General features: G+C 42.6%; 1 protein-coding gene across 2 annotated transcripts in view; it reads left to right on the top strand.

Moving 5' to 3' along the window:
• The window catches only part of LOC124622392 (prostaglandin reductase 1-like), a 38874-nt gene that overhangs the window by 4354 nt on the left and 12423 nt on the right, over positions 1–22097 (top strand). Inside the window, exons 2-3 of one of the 2 annotated variants that reach the window (XM_047148081.1) lie at positions 1791–2141; positions 10222–10856. The exons of the other annotated variant lie outside the window; for it this stretch is intronic. Coding sequence (XP_047004037.1) covers positions 1791–2141; positions 10222–10674 — 804 coding nt within the window. The 3' untranslated portion in view covers positions 10675–10856. Of the gene's footprint in view, positions 1–1790; positions 2142–10221; positions 10857–22097 lie in introns of those variants that run through there. 2 annotated transcript variants of the gene reach the window in all.

Genomic DNA, 22097 nt, shown 5'->3' with positions numbered 1-22097 from the left:
CTGTTATGCAGTCTGCAGTAGATCTTTCTCGAGCGCTTTGTAGAGAACTTGGGTGGCAAGAAATCAACAAGTGATTGAGAACTCTGAAGAAACTTTCAAACGCCAAGATCGCTAGTAAAGCTGATACAATGTCAGGAACGTATAAAATGATTAATAAGTCACGGCTTTGACAGTAACAAATTACCAGTATGTGGCTGTGATTTCAGTTTCATGCAGACTGCATTCCACTGTTTTACGGCATCCACACTATCATGGAACACACAGGTTATTATCTGAGTCACAAGTAACAACTAAAACCAAGGTTATTCTTATAAAAGTAGCATTGTAACTTTCAATGTCAGACGCCATCTGTTGACAGACGTTCGTACTTCGTTCTGGGTGCCTTGTGTCTCAGGCTATCGATGTATAACCTGTCTATGGTCGAAGAAGTGGTCCACGTATTCTAAACACAAACTCGAACTGTACTGTACGGCAGATTATGTTATCATTCTCAACATCCACCATTAATATATTCAAACTTGTTTCATTACTAAAAAATTTAAAGCCAAATGAAGAACACATTTAATCCATACTTACTACAGACCGTTTAGTTGGGGCAAAATTTTCTCTGTGCACAGTCGTGTCCAGTTCTCAAGTAACTTTTGTTTACTATGTGGTAAAAGTTATGTAGTACTCCTGTCCATTATCTGAGATACGTTTTCTGACTTTGCCTTGCAGTTTTAGATTTTGTGATGAAAAGTGTGATAAACGAAGCAAATTGCGTGAACGTAAACATCAGGCTACGATGTAGGTCAATCTTTTACCACAACTTTTATTTGCCATTTTCATTCGTTAGCTTCGCCAATTCAAAAGCAAACTATCGCCTTCCAACCAAATCCAAACATCGGGCTACGCTAGAGATCAGTCTGTCTCAGTCTGTCATTACAACCAAGATTTTGTGGAGTTCTAATATCACACTCTAGCATGTCAGCAACAACTGAGGATGAATGGTTCTAAATACGAGTATTAACTATATCATCTCACCTAACATTTTGTCTCGTCGGTTATCGAAAACGCTAACGTTAGGTCTAAAGAAGTAATCGCCTTTACAAGCGAGAACGTATGGCTCCCGTCACGTTGTCACAATCCACCTGGCTAGGTATACCAGTCAGCAACGCACTTGTCAGTGACTGTTAGTCCTTACAAGTCACTAATCACAATGTAATAGGTGAGGCGATAGCAGCAGGAATATTTTAATGTTGGTGGATTGTGGAGTGATGTGTTGTGGTCTTCAGTCCTGAGACTGGTTTGATGCAGCTCTCCATGCTACTCTATCCTTTGCAAGCTTCTTCGTCTCCCAGTACCTACTGCAACCTACATCCTGCTGAATCTGCTTAGTGTATTCATCTCTTGGCCTCCCTCTACGATTTTTACCCTCCACGCTGCCTTCCAATACTAAATTGGTGATCAGAACATGTCCTGCCAACCGATCCCTTCTTCTAGTCACGTCGTGCCACAAGCTTCTCTTCTCCCCAGTTCTATTCAATAACTCCTCATTAGTTATGTGATCTTCATTGTGATCAGCATTCTTCTGTAGCACCACATTTCGAAATGTTCTATTCTTTTCTTGTCTAAACTATTTATTGTCCACGTTTCACTTCCATTGTGGAGGGATACAGGTTGTGAATTCGCAAAACTGGAAAAAAACACTACTAAAAATACCAGTTATTGCAATTAACAGAAATCACTGTTGCCAGGAAGTCACAGTTTACGCTGTCTCTAGAGGTATGTGTGCTAATCTCTGCCCACAGGTGGCCCGCATCGTGGAGAGCCGTGCTGCGGACTTCCCAGTGGGGCGGTACGTGGTCGGCTACTGGGGGTGGCGCGACCGCACCGTGGCCGACGTGGGGCCGGATGCGCCCTACTTCATGTCGCCGGTCATGCTGGTGCCAGACCTGGGGGAGCTGCCCCTCTCCCTCTCTCTGGGGGTGCTGGGCATGCCCGGAATCACGGCCTACTTTGGACTGCTGGAGATCTGCAAGCCTAAGGAGGGAGAGGTCGCCGTAGTCAGTGGGGCAGCAGGTGCTGTGGGGTCCATAGTCGGGCAGATAGCGCGCCTCAAGGGGTGCAAAGTAATTGGCTTCGCGGGATCAGACACTAAGGTAAGACACCGCTTCCATTTGCGATTCCTGCACCTATGACGCTGTGGTGTGCGTACTGTAAGACCTTCAGTACACACACCATCAGATTATTTGACATGTCGCTCTAACGAAGTAGTTGAGTGTCAGCAATATGTCTCGTGGTCTTATCGTGGCGTGTTTATCTTCTGCCGTTAGGTCGGACGATAGAAATGCCACTTGCACGCTTAGAGTAGCAGATTGACAGTGACCAACCTAAAACAGAACTTGATTAATTTTCACACACATTTATTAAAATAATAACAAACATAAAAATTACTTAACTTGGTTCTGGATGGTATTTACAATTGACAATCTGAAGTTCCTTTGGTATTGGTACGTTAGTCTTATTCTCACATATATCTCTGATACTTGACAAAAGTGTGTATACATTTATCTTCATGGCTATGTACAGGAATATAGTAATCGTATTAGGCGCAGACTGAAACTTTACTATAGACTGGTACAGACAAATGTAGACTGGTACAGACTAATGCAGACTTGTATAGATTAGTGCAGACAAATGCAGACTGACTAATCGGAGGTCTGTACACTCGTTATAATACCACGCGCATTCGTGTATCATTGCGCGAGTGTGATCTGCAAGGAGAAAAAGTTCTACTTTAGCAGCAATCTCAATGGCTGCGTTACATATTAATACACGGATCTGCGGAAGCAGAATTTGGTCTGTCTCTATGGCAGCGCCATCTCGTAGTGCGGAGATGGACGAGCGCTGTGCCTGCGCTGTTGTGCTTAGTGGGGCGCGCTCTAGTGGGAAAGTTGTGTATGCGCTGACTACGTGGAACTATGTACACAACAGACGCAGGTGAGGTCAGTGCAGCATAATCTCATCAGATCAGTGACACTTGTTCGTAAGTACTGCTGAGTTTTCCTCAAAATCCTTACATTCTTCAGACATAGGAAGGCTGCCCAGAAAGTAATGCATCCCATTTTTATCTCAGCTGAAAACAATGCTACGAATGGGAAACGTTACGTATGTATTATCTGAAGTCTCCTGAGTGAGCGCGCCAAGTATCTGTCACTTCCGACAGATAGCGTAGCTGCAGGACAGTTTCAAAGTGGCGTCCGAGGGTGACACACGTTACAAGCAACGTGCCGCCATTGAATTTCTCACTGTAGAGGAGAAACAGTGGGGAATACTCACAAACATTTGTGCAAAGTCTATGCAGCATCTGCTGTCGACAGGAGTACAGTTAGTAGCTGGGCACGGAGGGTGAGGTCATCAGAAGGTGGTTCGGTGGAGCTCGACGATTTGCAGCGGTCGGGGAGACCATCCACGGCTGTCACACCTGACATGTTGCAGCGAGCTGATGTTGCCATTCACGAGGACAAATGGACAAATGGTTCAAATGGCTCTGAGCACTATGGGACTCAACATCTGAGGTCATCAGTCCCATAGAACCTAGAACTACTTAAACCTAACTAACCTAAGGACACCACACACATCCATGCCCGAGGCAGGATTCGAACCTGCGACCGTAGCAGTCGCGCGGTTCCAGACTGAAGCGCCTAGAACCGCTCGGCCACACCGGCCGGCTTCACGAGGACAGACGCATTACGACTCGGTAGTTTGCGCTGCATCTGTCAATCAGCAAAGGAAGTGTGGATGCAATTATCTGCATTTTTGGATATTCAAAAGCGTGTGCAAGATGGGTCATGCGGTGTCTAACGGTGGATCACAAATCGCACGGAAAAAAACATTTTGTCTTGATTTGCTGCAACGTTTTGAAGCTGAGGGGGAGGCCTTATTGTCCCAGATTGTGACAGGTGATGAAACCTGGGTTCACCATCTTGAGCCCAAAACAAAACGACAGTCGATGGAATGGCGCCGTTCTCTTTCCCCGCAGAAGAAAAAATTCGAAGCACCTGCTTCCGCCAGTAAGATCATGATCATCGTGTTCTGGGGCTGTTAAGGTGTGATTCTCGTTGATATGATACCAAGAGGCGGTACCATTAATTCAGGAGCATACGTCAACACATTAACAAAACTGAAGACGCGCTTCCGGCGACTTAGGCGCCACAACAATCCAGCAAATGTTTTGCTGCAACACGATAACGCTCGGCCCCACACAAGTATGAGGACTGCTGAACGCATCGCAGAACAGGGTTGGACAGTGATACTCCATCAACCCTACAGCCCTGACCTACCCCCTCGGGCTTAACACTTGCTTGGGCCAATAAAAGATGCCATTCGTGGAAGACACTTTGAGGACAATGAGGAGGTGATTCACACAGCGAAGCACTGGCTCCGTCACCAGGGCAAGGACTGGTACCGACAGGACGTTTTGCGCTGGAGGAAGACCATAGAACGGGATGGAGATTACGTGAAAAAATAGGGTATGTAGATAAAACACCACTCTTTCGTGCGTGTAATTCTCATTATGTCCAATAAAGAATTATTGAAGAAAAAAAATGCGGTGCATTAATGTCTGGCAACCCTCGTACAAAGTGTAGATAGAGACATGTGCATTACCTGGTCAAACGTATTCGGACACCTCTATGTAATGGGAAATTGACGACTAAATGTCGCTAGAGGCAGACGTGCCAGTATAAAAGGAAGTGGGGAGAGAAGCAGCGACAGCAGGATTTATCAGTCGGGAGAGCTCTGTTACTTCGAATTTGAAGTCGAAAAGCGATGGAACAGCCACAGTAAACCGAGAGCAGGCAGGGTCACACACTGAGGGACAGGTACCATCGAATATTGCGGAATGTGGTTATAAAAATCGCGTGAAATCAGCGATAGATTTCACTCGTCAGTTCCAAAGTGCTACCAGCAGTACGGCCAGCACATTGGTTGTGCACAGGGAGTTAACAAACATGGGGTACAGTGATCGAGCAGCTGCTTATAGGCCACACGTTTCTGCAGTCAGTACAAAGCGACGCTTGGAGAGCTGTAAACAACAACATCACTGGATAGTGGATGAAACTGATGATTTGGAGTAATGAATCACACTATACCTTGTGACAATTGCGTGGGAAGTTCCCGGTGTGCTGGATGCCTGGAGAACGTTCCTGTGATCAGTTATTACCAACAGTAAAATGCGGAGGAAGTGATTTTATGCTACTGGGGTGTTTGTCATGGTTATGGAGTGGTCCCCTTATTGGGTTTAAGAAAACACTAAATGCGGAAGGATACGAACACATTCTGCAATATTGCATACTGTGTACAGTAGAGGTACAGTTTGGAGACGATGAAAGTTGTATCAGCGTGACACTACACTCTGCCACAAAGCAGCGTCCATGGTTTGTGTACAATAACGTTCTTAAAATTGACTAGCCTACCCAGAGCCCCTATCTGAGCTTAGTGAATCACCGTTAGGACGTCGACTTCGCACCAGATCCCACTGTCCAACTTCACTATCTTCTTTCGTTACTAGGAGGACTTCTCGCAAAAACTGGGGCCTAAGCCCCAGGGGTATGCACTGGAAATACACCACAGTGGTTAGACCTAGGATTTCATATGGGGCCATAGTGGGGTGAAAGAAGGTAGAACAGCGGGTTGCTGCTAAAGAGCTTGCTAAGGTGCAGAGATTGACCTGCTTAGCCATGTTGTTGTTGTGGTCTATGTTATTTGTTAAGAAGAAAATACTCATGTATATGAACCATGTTGTTGTTGTTGTGGTCTTCAGTCCTGAGACTGGTTTTATGCAGATCTCCATGCTACTCTATCCTGTGCAAGCTTCTTCATCTCCCAGTACCTACTGCAGCCTACATCCTTCTGAATCTGCTTAGTATATTCATCTCTTGGTCTCCCTCTACGATTTTTACCCTCCACGCTACCCTCCAATACTAAATTGGTGATCCCTCGATGCCTCAGAACATGTCCTACCAACCGATCCCGTCTTCTAGTCAAGTTGGGCCACAAACTCCTCTTCTCCCCAATTCTGTTCAATACCTCCTCATTAGTTATGTGATCTACCCATCTAATCTTCATCATTCTTCTGTAGCACAACATTTCGAAAGCTTCTATTCTCATCTTGTCCAAACTATTTATCGTCCATGTTTCACTTCCATACATGGCTACACTCCATACAAATACTTTCAGAAACAACTTCCTGACATTTAAATCTATACTCGATGTTAACAAATTTCTCTTCTTCAGAAACGCTTTCCTTGCCATTGCCAGTCTACATTTTATATCATCTCTACTTCGACCATCGTCAGTTGCTTTGCTCCCCAAATAGAAAAACTCCTTTACTACTTTAAGTGTCTCATTTCCTAATCTAATTCCCTCAGCATCGCCCGACTTAGTTCGACCTCATTCCATTATCCTCGTTTTGCTTTTGTTGATGTTCATCTTATATTCTCCCTTCAAGACACTGTCCATTCCGTTCAACTGCTCTTCCAAGTCCTTTGCTGTCTCTGACAGAATTACAATGTCATCGGCGAACCTTAAAGTTTTTATTTCTTCTCCATGGATTTTAATACCTACTCCGATTTCTTCTTTTGTTTCCTTTACTGCTTGCTCAATATACAAATTGAATAACATCTGGGAGAGGCCATAACGGGCGGAATTAGCAGCACACCAACCGCTGGAATGGAAGCCATGCTGGATATGCCTCCACTTCACCTTTGGGTTAAGATGGAGGCAGCAGCTGGGGCATACAGACTTAAAAATGGCCAAAACTGGGTCTCATTCAGATATCCAGAATCACACACTAACATAGTGAGTGAGGTAAATATAGGTATGGCCAGGGAAATGCCCGCCGACTATATAATAACTCCGAACTGCTTCGACAAGCCTTACAACATAATAATTGGAAGTAGGGAGCAGTGGAAGAAAACAGTTCGACACCGTACGAGGGACATTGTTTGGTTCACCGATGGGTCGAAAACAGATCAAGGCGTCGGGGCAGGGTTGTACAGGGTTCAACCAAGACTGGAGAGCAGCATGTCTCTAGGGAAGCTGGCCTCTGTATTCCAAGCCGAAATTACTGCAATTAGGGCATGTGAGGAGGAGAATATGAGTAGGTGCTACAATGACCGTAGCATCTACATCTATTCAGACAGCCAGGCAGCCCTGAAATCATTGGCAGCTCCTGCAACAAGATCTAAGATTGTTGCAGATTGCCACAGGGCTCTGGTGGAGCTGGGGGGAAGCAATAGGGTGAACCTAGTGTGGGTCCCTGGCCACTCAGGGACCTGTGGCAATGAACAAGCCGATAGATTGGGTAGGATGGGGGCAACAACTCCATTTATTGGACCAGAACCTGTATTGAAAATCATCAAGGCTATGATCAAATTAGAACTACTGAACTGGCTTAGGAAACAGCATGTAGGATATTGGACCATGGTCCATAAACAAAAACATGGTAAGGTAATGATGCCCAAGCCATGTTTTAAAAGAAGCTCTGTAATCCTGGGATTGAACGGGAAAGAGATCAAAGTCATGACTGGACTGATGATCGGCCATGGGAACTTCAAAAAACACCTACACACAATGGGTATAATGGAAGAGGACCCTAAATGAAGGATCTGTGATGAGGGTGAAGAAACTGCATCACACCTAATCTTTGAATGCATGGCATTGGAGAGTAAATGATACAGAATCTTCGGGACAACTAGACTTGAAGAAATTGTGTCTAACAAAAAACTGGTAGAGGGACTCTTTGCACTATTTAAGGGCACTGGTTGGCTTTACTAGATAGACAGGGAGCGATACCGCACGATAAACCTAGTTTCGGTGCGGGCAGTGGCGGGTTAGACCTAAGCTGTTTTAGCTCTCCTGTTAAAATCAATCAATCAATCTTCTTTCGTTTCGGTTCTTGAGGAAGAATGGGATGGCGTTTCTTCACAAATACACACCTCACTAAAAGTGTCCCTAGGAGGTTTCCAGCTGTCATAAAGGCGAAGGGTGGACACCTCCCATATTAATGTCCAGTAATAGGTATCTGGATGCTTTTGATCAGATGTTTAAGGTCGCACCTCCATTCAACGAGATAATGTTGCCTATTTTCAAAAAATTGTATGATGTGTCACTCGTACAAAAGCATATTGTTTGGTTGGCCGGTATAAAGAGAGCTTGAGAGATGAAGTGTCGTATTTGTATTACTATCGGTGAATATACATATGAAAAATAAGAAAAAGAGAATGAAACTGGGCGTGCGTTCACAGCCTCCACTCTTCTCTGGAGACGTCTCAAGGATAGATGTTGATGAGCAGTACTCACGTGTCTTCACTCCGTACTGTACTGATGAACCATAAACCGTTTGCACTCAGTCTCTCAAGCACAACAGCTAATTTTAAAGCTCGAAATCTCATTCTTCACGAATATTCTAACCACGTACTATCTGGTCGAGTCTTGGCGCATTATCATTGTTTGAAGGCCACAGTGTAACACTGACCCGCTAAGGACAGTAGAAAAAAATGACTAGTTATGTTTCATTAACGATAATTACGTGAGTAAATTCAGAAAAATTACACTCTGTGGTTGTTTCAAAACCCCGACAGACAGTTCATTGTACGTACTCATCGCAGGCTTGACTTATGTCACAGTACTCGTACTTCTGCTGTGTCTGTGTGTTCTTGCACTGCAAACGTCTACTGTAAACGGGAGATCTTATGTTTATTACTGTCTTTCTTTGAAATTAAAATATCGACAAAAATATACAGAATAGAAACGTAATACAGAACGGGGAAGCATGCAGCGACGCAACATTTTTTCCACATTAATGATCTGATCTCATCGCCACCTATACAAAATTTTTGGGGGTAATATAAACAAAAGTGGTTAGTTACAAGGATGTACCGGAATCTGTTGTTAGCTATTGAATAGAGCGTCGAGTAACAAATCCAGAAGTTGTCATCTTGAGGTTGAAGCTCTTCTGTCTGTGTTCGTTTACAAACAAATAATAGATGTATACAGAACTCCCTATAATGGAAGTGTGTTCCCCGCCCTCAAAGAACTATCGGACAACACCGACCTATAAGCTCCCCCTCCCCCCCCCCCTTCCCTTACACACACATCTTTTAAAAGAAAATACATAGAAATAAATGAAAATAAAATAAATAATTAGATAAAAAAGTAAGTAAATAGATAAGACCCACACCCATTCACACACACAAAGACACGCACACACACACACACACACACACACACACACACACACACACACACACACACACATACATGCATGCATGCACACAAATCTTCCAAATAGAATTAGTTAATGTTAGGTCGACCATAACATCCCAGGCGTAAAATTTCGAAGTAAATAACTTTTCCACATTAAGATCTATCTGGTGGCAAAAGACAAGCCGCGAAAGAAAACAAGTGCAATAAAAAAAACATAAAAACCCAGGAAAACCACTGCATATAAATAGTAAATACTGTCTTCAAAACCCAAATTTATATGTTTACAAGTACATAGTAAAGAGCAATTTTTCCTGTTTAATAGAAATAAAATAAAGGCCCACTGATGATTCTCAATATTCAGCGAAACATATGTGGTAAACAGGAGAAAAGGTAAAACTGGGTGTTTGTGAAGGTGGACCCCCTCCAAAAACTAATCTATTCGGAAGTTAATGAAGGAAGAATGTAGTTGAAATAATAAGACACTAAACAACGCAGTTTTACCATTTCAGTAAAAATGAAAGGCAAGGCAAAAATTATTGTATGATAAACATATGCCACCATAATCAGATATCTATTAAAGCTGCAGAGGAGAAGTGCTAATTATGACCTATTTGTAGCAAAAATTGTGTCGTTCATCTGGAATGATTTGGGAAAACGAGTGAAAATCCGAATCAGGAGCCGGCCGAAGTGGCCGTGCGGTTAAAGGCGCTGCAGTCTGGAACCGCAAGACCACTACGGTCGCAGGTTCGAATCCTGCCTCGGGCATGGATGTTTGTGATGTCCTTAGGTTAGTTAGGTTTAACTAGTTCTAAGTTCTAGGGGACTAATGACCTCAGCAGTTGAGTCCCATAGTGCTCAGAGCCAGCCAGCCGAATCAGGAGTGGATGTCATTATAGTAATTAGCTGTAACTTATTTACACAATGTGAAAACGTCCTCTTGTAGCGATATAACTGGCCTCTCTTTCGCAGGTGAAGTGGCTGAAAGAGGAGTTGGGATTCCATCACGCATTTAACTACAAGACGAATGACGTCACAGAGGCGCTGAAGCAGGCGGCACCTGACGGCGTCGACGTGTACTTCGACAACGTGGGCGGCGAGATGAGCAGCGCAATCATCAACAGCATGCGAGAGTACGGTCGCATCTCCGTGTGCGGCGCGATATCTGGATACAACGAGTCTAATCTCCCGAAGGCTACCATCATCCAGCACGCAGCCATATTCAAGCAGCTCCGCATGGAGGGATTCATGTACATGCGATGGCACGACCGCTGGGGAGAGGGCATCGGACAGCTGATGCAGTGGATCAGGGAGGGGAAAATCAAGTACCACGAGACTGTTACCGACGGCTTCCAGAACACTCCCAAAGCCTTTGTTGGCATGCTGCAAGGAGAGAACCTAGGGAAAGCTGTTGTTAAAGTCTGAAGCGTGAAGCATACTTCCGTACTAGATTTGGGCGCATGAGCAGGGCCAAAGACAATTTGTTACAGTATTTTGTGCAGTGAATTACAAAAGGTAGCTGGATGACTGGGACAGAATATTCTTTAAGAATTTGTTTGTGCTTTCATTTTTGTAAACTAATAAGAAATAAATTTTATAGAAAACCTTTTGTGTGTTGTGTCCATTATTTAACTCCACAGTCAGATTATATGTCACAGCACGTAATTGTCGCAAAAAACAACATAACTTAAGCGCTGCACACCAACAACTATAAGAGCATGATACGATAGATAATATTCATGTAGCTGGTTAATGTTTGTGTTCTTAAGTAATAGAACCCAAATATGAAGTCCTCGACAGAGAGTGTTCATCAGAGACAAGGGTACCGTCAGGAGTGCCCCAGGGTAGTGTGATAGGACCGTTATTATTTTCTATACACATAAGTGATGTGGCGGACAGGGTGGGGAGCAATTTACAGTTGTTTGCTGATTATACAGTGTGTAAGGTAAGTTGTCGTGGTCGAAACACTATAGAATGAAACAAGATGACTTACAAAAAATTTCTACTTGGTGTGATGAATGGCAGCTAGCTCTGAATGTAGATAAATGTAAGTTAATACGAAGGAGTAGGAAGAACAAACCTGTAATGTTTGGATGCAGCGTTAGCAGTGTCCATCTTCACACTGTGACATCTTTTAAATACCTGGGGGTAACTTGCAAAGCGATATGAAATGGAACGCACATATGCGGATTGTGGTAGGAAAGGATAATGGTCGACTTCAGTTTACTGGGAGAATTATGGTACAGTGTTAATGCGACCTATTCTTGAGTATTGCTAGCGTGTTTGGGATTCCCACCAGGCCGGATCAAAGTCAGGCCGCTAGATGTGTTACTGGTGGGCTCGAACAACACGCAAGTTCTATGGATGTGCTTTGGGAACTCAAGTCGAAATCCCTGGAGGGAAGGCGACGTTCTTTTCGGGGAACACTATTGAAAAAATTTAGAGAACCGGTATTTGAAGCTGTATGAATGCAGAGTCTCGCGGTGATAACATTGATTAAAATGTTCTCGGGTTTCCAACCGTGTCAATTGCTTAAAACTACACGAGCTTTCGGCCAAGCACTCCTTGGCCATTGTCAAGTGTTATGACTGCCAGTGGGCTGTTGGTGTGCCCTTATATACGCTAGCTGCCGGCTGTGACGTCACTGGTGCCCGTGACATTGCCATATATGGGCATGTTTTGAGTCGGCGTTCGATGTGCCCTCTTCAAGAGCGCGATCGCTGGATCCCACGCAGTGCTGAGCTGCAAGCCACCGTCTCTATTCAGGGTGTTTGTGGTAATTTTTATTTCAGTAGCTTCCTTTATTAAACTGTCCCAGAAGCCGTCAGTGCGAGCCACGACAGAGGTATCGCCAAATTTTATGTGGTGACCGTTTTTTAACGCATGCTCAGCTAACGCAGATTTCTCTGGATAGCGTAGGCGATAATACCTCTCATGTTCTTTCCTGCGTTGTTCCACAGTGCGCACTGTTTGTCCGATGTACTTCTGGCCACACTCACAAGATATTCCGTAGACTCCAGGTGTTCTGAGACCTACAGCGCCTTTAACTGGTCTCAGTAATTGGCTGATTTTCGTTGGAGGCCTGAAGATTGATTTGATCTTGTGTCTTTTCGTCATGCCAGCTTTGCATTATTACGAGAAAGGATTCACAACACAAGGCAACAGCTGGATGCAAATGGACGTCCTATTATGGCCTTGCACCTGCAGTTATCAAAAACACTCACAGCTTTGGACTGGGAATGGGTCGACGCTGCTACGGTATCTCAACAGACGTCAGCACAGAAAAGAACTACAGAGAAGCAGAAAGGAAAGTTCGGCCGCCTTTCGCAACAACAACATGGTGCGGACCATAGATCTTCAGAACGCACCGTCATCAACTTGACGGCGAGAGATATAGACGCGGGTGCAATGTCGGCACTTAAGAAAGGACTTAATTTCGCACCTTCCCCGAGGGACATTCCTGTCTGTGAAGTAATAAGCGGTGTTGAACAGGCAGTCCACAGTCTCCCACATGAAACAGCGGACGAAATACGGCGAGAACCCAGCTTTATACTGACAAAGGCGAAGTTACGAGCATCCAACATGACCAGGGCTGAGCGCAACGGCCTTCGAGCACTACGTAATGATGAAAGCATTGTGGTACTTCCCGCTGACAAGGGCAATGCCGCCGTAATTATGGAGTTCGAGGACTATGATACGAAGATCTGTGCGCTACTGAACGACGATACTTATCGGAAGCTCCCTACAGAGAACTACAGATATAAATGAAATATTGAAATTGTTCAGCCAATTTAGTAGAAAAGTCTTAAAACTATAGCGAAACCTGTATAATTGGGGCCAGTCCTAGTCCGAATTGTAGAAAGTCGGGATCACATAAATGTTTTCTAAAATAGTTATCTGCAGCTGTAATAATGAATCTAACAAACCGTGGACGTAGTAGTTAAGTTGAAATGTAACATTATGCGTCTTTCTCATTCTTCTGAATGATAACGATATCATCAGCAAACAGAAGAACATTTGTAATCTTAATTCCTTTGTTTATATTACATTTTCATTTACAAAGAGTGAAGTCACTGTAAATAACAGAATGAATAGCAGAGTGCCACGTCCTTTTCTTTCTCCTTCGTTAATAACTATTTCTTCTAATAAATTCCTACCTATGTTTGTTACAAAGCGTGTATTTTTAGTCTGTAATATTTGTCTTGTGATCACTAACTATCGTTGAGTATAGCTAGTAGCCAGAGTTCAGAAGATATGTAATGATATCACAAAAAATGTGCGACTGGATTAAATGCGTTGAAGTTTGCAATGCAAATTCAAACATTTAACAAACTTGATGAATACACTACCGCATTTTAATACCCTTTTAAGCGATCAAAGAGATAGAATTTAGCGTAACTCATTATGTAAGCTTGAGAAAGCAAACTGAGCAGGTTTCTAAATTGTTGTGTCCCTGTACGCAACACAGATATGTATGTTATTCGTTGTCGGCCTGTGAGGATACAGAATTTTTTGCGAAGTGTAATTCTGGATTAGTCGCGTAATCATTAGGCGTATGAAGTTTCTGTAGCCTGTGGCCCCTCTTTTCTTAAGTTTAAGACTTTTTACGTAGTAAATTATGGAATATTACAGTGTTTTATGTCATTAGCATTTCATACGAAAGAAAGTATTCTTGATAACCATTTATGAACAAAAGGTGCAGTACGACTGCATTTCAGCTTCGTGTAGGATTTCATTGTTATAGCTATATAAAAGTAATCATAATCTCCCACCACGTACAATATTTAAGCGTGAATAGTAAAATTAAAAAGAATTAATTTTTTTATTAGTTAGAACTCTCGTCGCCGTATATAAATGATAAAAAAAGTTTCTAGAGCGAATATTATAATAATGTTAATGATGTTTAAAAAATACATGAAAGAGTCATTTTAATGCAAAGGACATTTTTATATGTTCAAACATTTGTTTTGTGTTGTATTGTTGTTTGTTTGAGGCACTTCTTGAGCGGGGCACGGCGCTTGGATTTAAGGGGAGCCTCGGAGTAGATGAAGTCACGAGTCATCGGATGTTTAAACATGTTTGGAAAAAGATTGAGTGTGAATTAAATCTCCGCTGAGAAGGCACATCTGTAGACAGTTACGTAATAAATCTTCATGCTCATACGAATTAGTTAACTATTTCAAGAGTGTAAACAGAAGAACGATTATTAAGTGACACATCAACATTTAAACCTATACCATTGTTTTCATGGTTTTACCATCTGGAACCTTTCCGGCCTACAGGTGAATAGGAGGGGAAGGGAAGCAGCGCGGAGTGGCCGCGCGGTTTGAGGCGCCATGTCACGGATTGCACGGCCCCTACCGCGGACGTTCGGGTCCTCCCGCATGGGTGTGTGTGGTGTAAGATAGTTTAAGCAATGTGTAAGTCTAGGGACGGATGACCTCAGCAGTTTGGTCCCTTAGGAATTCACATACGTTTCAATTTTTTATTTATTTATTTTTTTGTCGGGAAGGGATGGAATTAGTGGGGATTTACTATAGATGTTTGCATTACTTCTCTACATAATCACCAGTCAGATTTAAGGATTTATCATATCTCTTCATGAGTTACTTAACTCCCCCTGAATATAATTCTATCACATGACTGTTAACCCAACGAGCACAGAACTATTAGTACCAAATTACTTACAATCCGAGAAACATGCAAGTAGTTGTCCAACAAATTATACATTCTGAAAAGACGGTTACCACGAATTGTTTGGATAGTTTTCCTCATCATTTCGTTGGTCACGGAAAACGGACGATTACTTTTGGAAGCAACTTATTTTTTCAACCTCACGTTCGTCAATGTGAAGTTCGTAACTATGTGAAAATTTATTTTTAAAGGGAGATTTGAGAATCTCGCTACACGATGCAAGATACACACTAGCCTGTACATCAAACAATTGGTCTGTGAGAGGGCAATCCGTTTTCAATGAAATTTACATACGCCATCTCAGTGCAAAACAAAATTACTCATTTAAAAATGTTGGCCCTGAATATTACTAATCTTTATCGTTAGTCTTACAAAAAAACCCTGTACTGGTACTGTTATTGTAATTAAACAGCAAATGAACATAAAAATTAACGCATCTGACTTTCTGATAAAACTGCATGAAAATTCACAATATCTTTTACTGGTGCAAAACTTCTGAAGTGATACTGATATTATTTTCACAAATACACTCTGCCAAACACCGTGCCTTACATTGGAACATGAACTTTGGTGGTACTTAAGTTTATTGGCCTACCTGTGGGCACTGAACGCTCATCTGCTCCGCAACTTGTTGCTACCAGGAATAATGATGTGACTGTTAAAAATCAAATTTAATTACTCGTACTTGCTATGTGCAGTGCAAGATAGTATATTACCATTTTTCATAACCGCTTGTCAGTGCACAGTTCGCGATGTGCAATGCGATTGAGGAAGTAAATGAAAATGGTTCAAATGGCTCTGAGCACTATGGGACTTAACATCTGTGGTCATCAGTCCCCGAGAACTTAGAAGTACTTAAACCTAACTAACCTAAGGACATCACACACATCCATGCCCGAGGCAGGATTCGAACCTGCGACCGTAGCGGTCGCTTGGTTCCAGACTGTAGCGCCTAGAACCGCACGGCCACTCAGGCCGGCTGAGGATGACACGGCGGCCGGTCGGTACTGTTGGGCCTTCTTGGACTGTTCAGGCGGAGTTTCTTTTGTATATGATCGAAAATTCATTTTAGAGGATCGTTAATGTAACTTGCAATAAATTTTGTATATTACGTTCTCCCCAGTGTTTTTCAGGAGTTCGTATTACTATAATACTTCGTGCAAACGATGTAAGGACAATGTGTTACTTGCACTTTTTCCAGCGGATAGAATAGTTCATCATCTTGCAGGGGAGCGTCTGGGATATTATTATTTCTTCTTATGGTACTGCGGATGATAAACTTTCAACCCTGCTGAAGGGCATATGTAATGTGTGACGCTGACAGCCTATAGGATGAACTGGTACCCTTCGAAAACGTACTCAGTGAAAATGGAGGCACTAACCGTTAAATTTATAGGATTCTACAAGCGAGAACGTCAGACCAACCAAAGAAAAAGCAAGAAGAAAGAGATGGAAAAATCTACGGCTTTTCTGCCGTTTGTGGGAAATGTTTTTACCCAAACTGCCAGAATAATGATAAAGTACATAAAGTACGTATGATCTTCTTGCCACGGGCCAAGATAGCATCTCTTCTGAGATCTGTGAAAAATGGTCTACTTTCAATAAAAGCGGGTATAAATAAAATGCCTTGTCGTTGTGGTAAGAGGTACGTAGGACAAACAATACGCATCACGCGAGAGCGGTGCACAGGTCAACAGCGACACACCAGCGTTCTGCAGCTGCTCAACGTTCTACTCGCACAGGCCATTCAGTGGACTACGGGGACGTAGAGGTACAGGCCACAGCCTCATCCTATCGGTACTCAGTAGTTCAGGAAGCTGCGCAAACACGATTAGCAGACAGCCTCCTCAACCGAGAGGAGAGTTCCCAGTTCGACAAATCATGGAAACCCTTTATTTCACGTCTGCGCCGCTGGAGGAATATAGTTCTGAGTCTCTACTGCCAGGCATTCCAACAAATGCAGTCCATTTTAATAATCATGCTCATCATTAGTGAGCTCTATGAATTTGCTGACTCTATTTCACTCTTACTAGGGTACCGCGCCAATTCGTCACCACCGATTTCTACCGAATTCGGTGCACATTCAGGGCTAGGCTAGGAATGAAAGTGACAGAAGTGGACGTTCCAGATTGTCACGTGTTTGGAAAAAATAGAATTTTTACGCGGGTCGGGCGAGACATGAGCCCTTTGTCTTAGCGTAGTTTTCAGGGGGCAGTTAGAGCAGCGGGAAGAGTACAGAACGGCAATCTGAGGATCCTGGCATCGATTCCCTGTCCGGTAACTACTTTTTATTTTCAATTTCTACGTTACTTACACCGGAAGCAAATCGAGATAACGCTCAGTATAGTGTATTTGATGTGATGAAACCCTACGCGCAGGAGAACAAATTTCTTCTATTGAATGACTCGTGGGGAGGGCATGAAACTCACAATTATACGACGAGGATTTTGGAAAAGTAATTCCCCACCCCCCTTCTCCTCCAAATGGACTTTGCTAGAGCCACCCTGCGATGTCCAATTTTATCGTCCGCTAAAACATTTGACCAAAGAGCATCAAAACTGCTCTTATCTCGTCCAGAGAAAAAAAAATCACGTTCTGAGCAGACTGCTTCAAAATACATTCCGCTGTACGTCACTAGCTATTCTCAAGAATATTTGGCGAAATGATGCGCTACGTGTGGTTTGCCGCCAAACTACGCGATGAGAGACAACCTTTTATGAATGTAAGCCGACTATTTTTTATAGCAACTGTAAAAGAACAATGCAACGGCTTTACAAGGAGTGCAAGACGCCGAGAAAATTTCTGATTTCCCTGTTTTTACGATGAACATTAATCCAGCATGTGTAAATCATCAACTGCAAAAAATAAGTGTCTAATTTTATACACGAAGTTTTCGTGCACGCCTTACAACCCCCTTCTGGAAATTTAATTGCAATCCCACATTTTCCTTTGCCCTTTGTTCTATGAAAATATCAACAAATACAATACAGTGAGCATTATTTAGGTTGATGAGTTCTCCTCGTACGACACAAAATTAATCATAGATCATTTTACTGCGAAGACAGTGAAGGAGGAAGCATTCCGGCCTACAATTGGGTAAGAAAGTTTGCATAACATTTCGAATGATAATGGCACAAGAGTGGTTAATTTTGCTGTTTCAAAAGACGTGATTGTTTCGAGCACATCTTTCAAAAGGAAGTACATTCATAAAGCAATTTGGGTCTCTCTGGATGGACACACCCGAAACCAAATTGATCTTGTTCTTGTAGATCGGAGTTGGCACACTAGTTAAGAAAATGTTGGGACTTTCAGGGCAGCAGACTGCGATTCTGATCATTTCCTTGTAGGTGCCAAAGTTCACCAACGGCTATCTACAGCAACATCAAGGTGTCACAATGCAGAACTTGTTAGGTTCGACACTGACAAGCTAATTGATGAAAACTTTAGAAGAAGGTACATGGTAGAAATTTCAAATAGGTTTGATGCTCTCAGGACACACGAAGATCAAGACGAGGATGTAAATAAACAGTGGATCTCTGTGAGGAATAATATCAAAGAGGCACCGAAGGTCACAATAGGTACAATTAAGAACAGGGGGAAATCGTGGTTTGGTGAGGAATGCAAGAAATTGGTAGAGGAAAGGAGAAAAGCGCGATTAGATTGGAATAGAATGGGAGACAAAAAACGAGAGGAGTTCTTGAACATGAGAAGGGAAGTTGGTCGTAGGATACGGGCAAATAAGAGGGATTATTTGAACAATCAAGTTAAAAAAATGGAAACAAACAGTGAAACAAAAAACATTAGGGAACTTTACCTAGACATAAATGGTTATAGGAAGGGGTTCAAGGCACTTCAAGAGGATGCCGGGGGAATACTGACAGACCCCAGTGCTATATTAAGTAAATGGAAGGCGTATTTTGAGCATGTATTAAATGTACACCAGGAAGCAGGAAATGAGCAGGCGTACGAAATACATACAGCAGAGATGCAATCAACAAATTGAAAAACCGTAAGACACCAGTGATAACTAATGTATGGAACTTAGAGATGATACCTGAAGAGTGGCAGGAGTAGATTCTGATCCCAATTTTTAAGAAGGGCGACAAAACGGATTGTAGTAATTATAGAGGGATTTCGCTATTACTATTATGTTCCACAATTTTCTCGAATATTCTGCTAAGCAGGCTTACACCACATGCAGATGAAATTGTGGGGGATTACCAAGCTGGCTTTCGGAGGAACAGATCAACTATAGACCAAATATTCACCCTGCATCAAATTTTTGGAAAAGAAATGGGAATACAATTAACCATTTCATAATCTTTTCATAGCTTTTACAAAAGCTTATGATTCAGCATTGCAATCAAAATTGTATAGAATTCTTTTGGAACTTGGAATACCAAAGAAGTATGTTAGACTTATAGAAGGGAGTTTGAAAAACACAAAAGGTAGAGTACGCGTGGGGAAATTGGAGTCAGAAGAATTTTGTAATAAAGAACGGACTTAAGCAAGGAGATGCCCTGTCTCCGCCATTTTTTAATTTAGTCCTAGAATATATTGTACGAATGGTAGCAGATAATTCAGAGGGTGTGGAGTTAAATGGAAATAGCGATAAGAAAGAATTTGTTACAGCAAATGCGAATACGTTAATCAAGGCTAGTGAAGATGTACGTCTAAGGATAAGTGAAGACAAAACTAAATACCTGGTTACTACTAGAATGCCAACAGCAGTAGACCATGAAATGTTAAGAGTGGGAGACATGCAGTTTGAAAAAGTGAACACATTTATGTATCTAGGCGTGGCTTCGAGAAATGAGATTGAATCCGAACTGAAGAAGAGATTACGGACGGGAAATGCGTGCTACTTCTCACTGAATAGATTACTTTCATCACTGATACTGTCTAGGAATTTAGAATATACAAAACTATTATTCTACCAGTTATGTTGTATGGGTGTGAGACTTGGTCTCTCACTGTGCAAAATGAAAAGCCGTTTCGGGTATTTGAAAACAAAATTTTGAGGAAAATTTTCGGAGCAAAAAGGGATGACATTAGCGGAGAGTGACGAAAACTGCGTAACTAAGAGGTTTACGAACTCTATTCAAGCCCTGACATAATCAGTATTATTAAATCACGTAGGCTGCGATGGGCGGGTCACGTAGCTCGAATGGATGAGGGCAGGTCAGCGAGCGGAGTACTGGTAGGGCACTTAGAGGGAAAACGTACTGTGGGGAGACCGAGGCGTAGATGGGAGGACAATGTGAAGGCTGATTTGAGGAGCCTAGGTACTGAAGCGGAATGGAAGGAAATAGCCCAAGACAGGGACAGATGGCGAAAATACGTTGCTGCTGTAACGGACTCTCGAGTGCGTGAGTGAGTGATTGTTTAGGTTTATTTGCAGTGTAAGGAACATAAAAACTAAAAACAAAAATAAGTTCCTACACAGAGAAACGATCCCACGGCCCTCGGCTGACTGTTCAGTACTCTTTTCCGCTGCGCCAACTGCTGCGGAGAAAGTACGATAACATAAACAGCTCGTGTCTCTCCCGATCCGCGCCAAAAATGCTACTCTTTTCTAAGCGTTTGGTCATCTGTAGCACCCACATCTGTCACTTCCATTTTTGGCCGAGCCCTGCATGTACCACAAATTTAAACGAAAACGGTGATGACGAAGAGGCGCGGTCCCGTTGTGAGACTCATGAAGTTTTATCTATGACTTGACACTCTTGTTGTTAGCATAGTCATCTCAGTCGTACTCGTGATCCTACTCCACGTGTTAAGTCAAGTGGTTTATATTCTGCCAGCGACTCACCTTGAAGATGGCTATCAATCATGGCTATCAGCTACGGTTATCAGCCTCGATATCAGGCGGTGAATTAACACTATTCCGAATACGGCCGAAAGGTGGTGGAATAAGACGTACGGAACGCTTTACACACTAGCAAAAAATGTAATTACTATTTCTATCAGTTTTGCCTATTGATTGTTGTTTTCGGGGCAACTTATACATTGCCAGTCTTCGATATAAAAGCTTGATAAAGCTGGAAAATACCCAGAAGAATGCTGTAAACAGAATGTTTTGCAAGCTAAACTTAAGATATTCTAAAAAACACGTTTTTGATAACATACACATTTATTTAGCTTTTGAGCTATTCGAACACAGTCTCAATGACACTAGGTAACAGATACATCAAAATACATCCAGATACAGTGAAAAGATAATAGTTATAAACATAAAGCTGTGGGACACAACTAATTCTACTTTCATATTCCAGTATGAAAATAATAAAAAAAAAGTTTAGCTTTTGGGTCATCGGAACAGCGTGTCAATAACAATAGATATCAGATACCTCAGAGTACATTCAGACATTATTAAAAACAATAGTTATAAATATAAAACTATGGGTCACACTAATTCTACTTTCATATTCCAGCATGAAAATCGTAAAGAACACTTTAGTAGCATATACTGGTAGATGTAAAGCTATGGACGTGGGTCGTGAGTCGTGCCTGGATGTCTCAGTCTGAAGCGCATTCGCCGGCAAGACACTTAGGTTCGCCACGCGGAGTGGCCGCGCGATTTGAGGCGCCATGTCACGGACTGTGCGGCCCCTCCTGCAGGAGGTTCGAGCCTTCCCTCGGGCATGGGTGTGTGTATTGTTATTAGCGTAAGTTAGTTTAAGTAGTGTGTAAGTCTAGGGACCGATGACCTCAGTAGTTTCGTCTCTTAGGAATACACACACACATTTGAACATTTGAACGCTTAGGTTAACCCAATCTGGCACACAGTTTTAATCTGCCGGGATGTTTCAATAGTAATAGTAATAATAATAATAATACACTACTGGCCATTAAAATTGCTACACCAGGAAGATGACGTGCTAAGACGCGAAATTTAACCGACAGGAAGAAGATGCTGTGATATGCAAATGATTAGCTTTTCAGAGCATTCTCACAAGGTTGGTGCCGGTGGCGACATCTACAACGGGCTGACATGAGGAAAGTTTCCAACCGATTTCTCATACACAAACAGCAGTTGACCGGCGTTGCCTCGTGAAACGTTGTTGTGATGCCTCGTGTAAGGAGGAGAAATGCGAACAAACACGTTTACGACTTTGATAAAGGTCGGATTGTAGCCTATCGAGATTCCGGTT

Source organism: Schistocerca americana, chromosome 7, assembly GCF_021461395.2.
Source record: "Schistocerca americana isolate TAMUIC-IGC-003095 chromosome 7, iqSchAmer2.1, whole genome shotgun sequence".
NCBI classification, from domain to species: Eukaryota; Metazoa; Arthropoda; class Insecta; order Orthoptera; family Acrididae; genus Schistocerca; species Schistocerca americana.
This window is presented reverse-complemented; position numbering and strand designations above follow the sequence as displayed.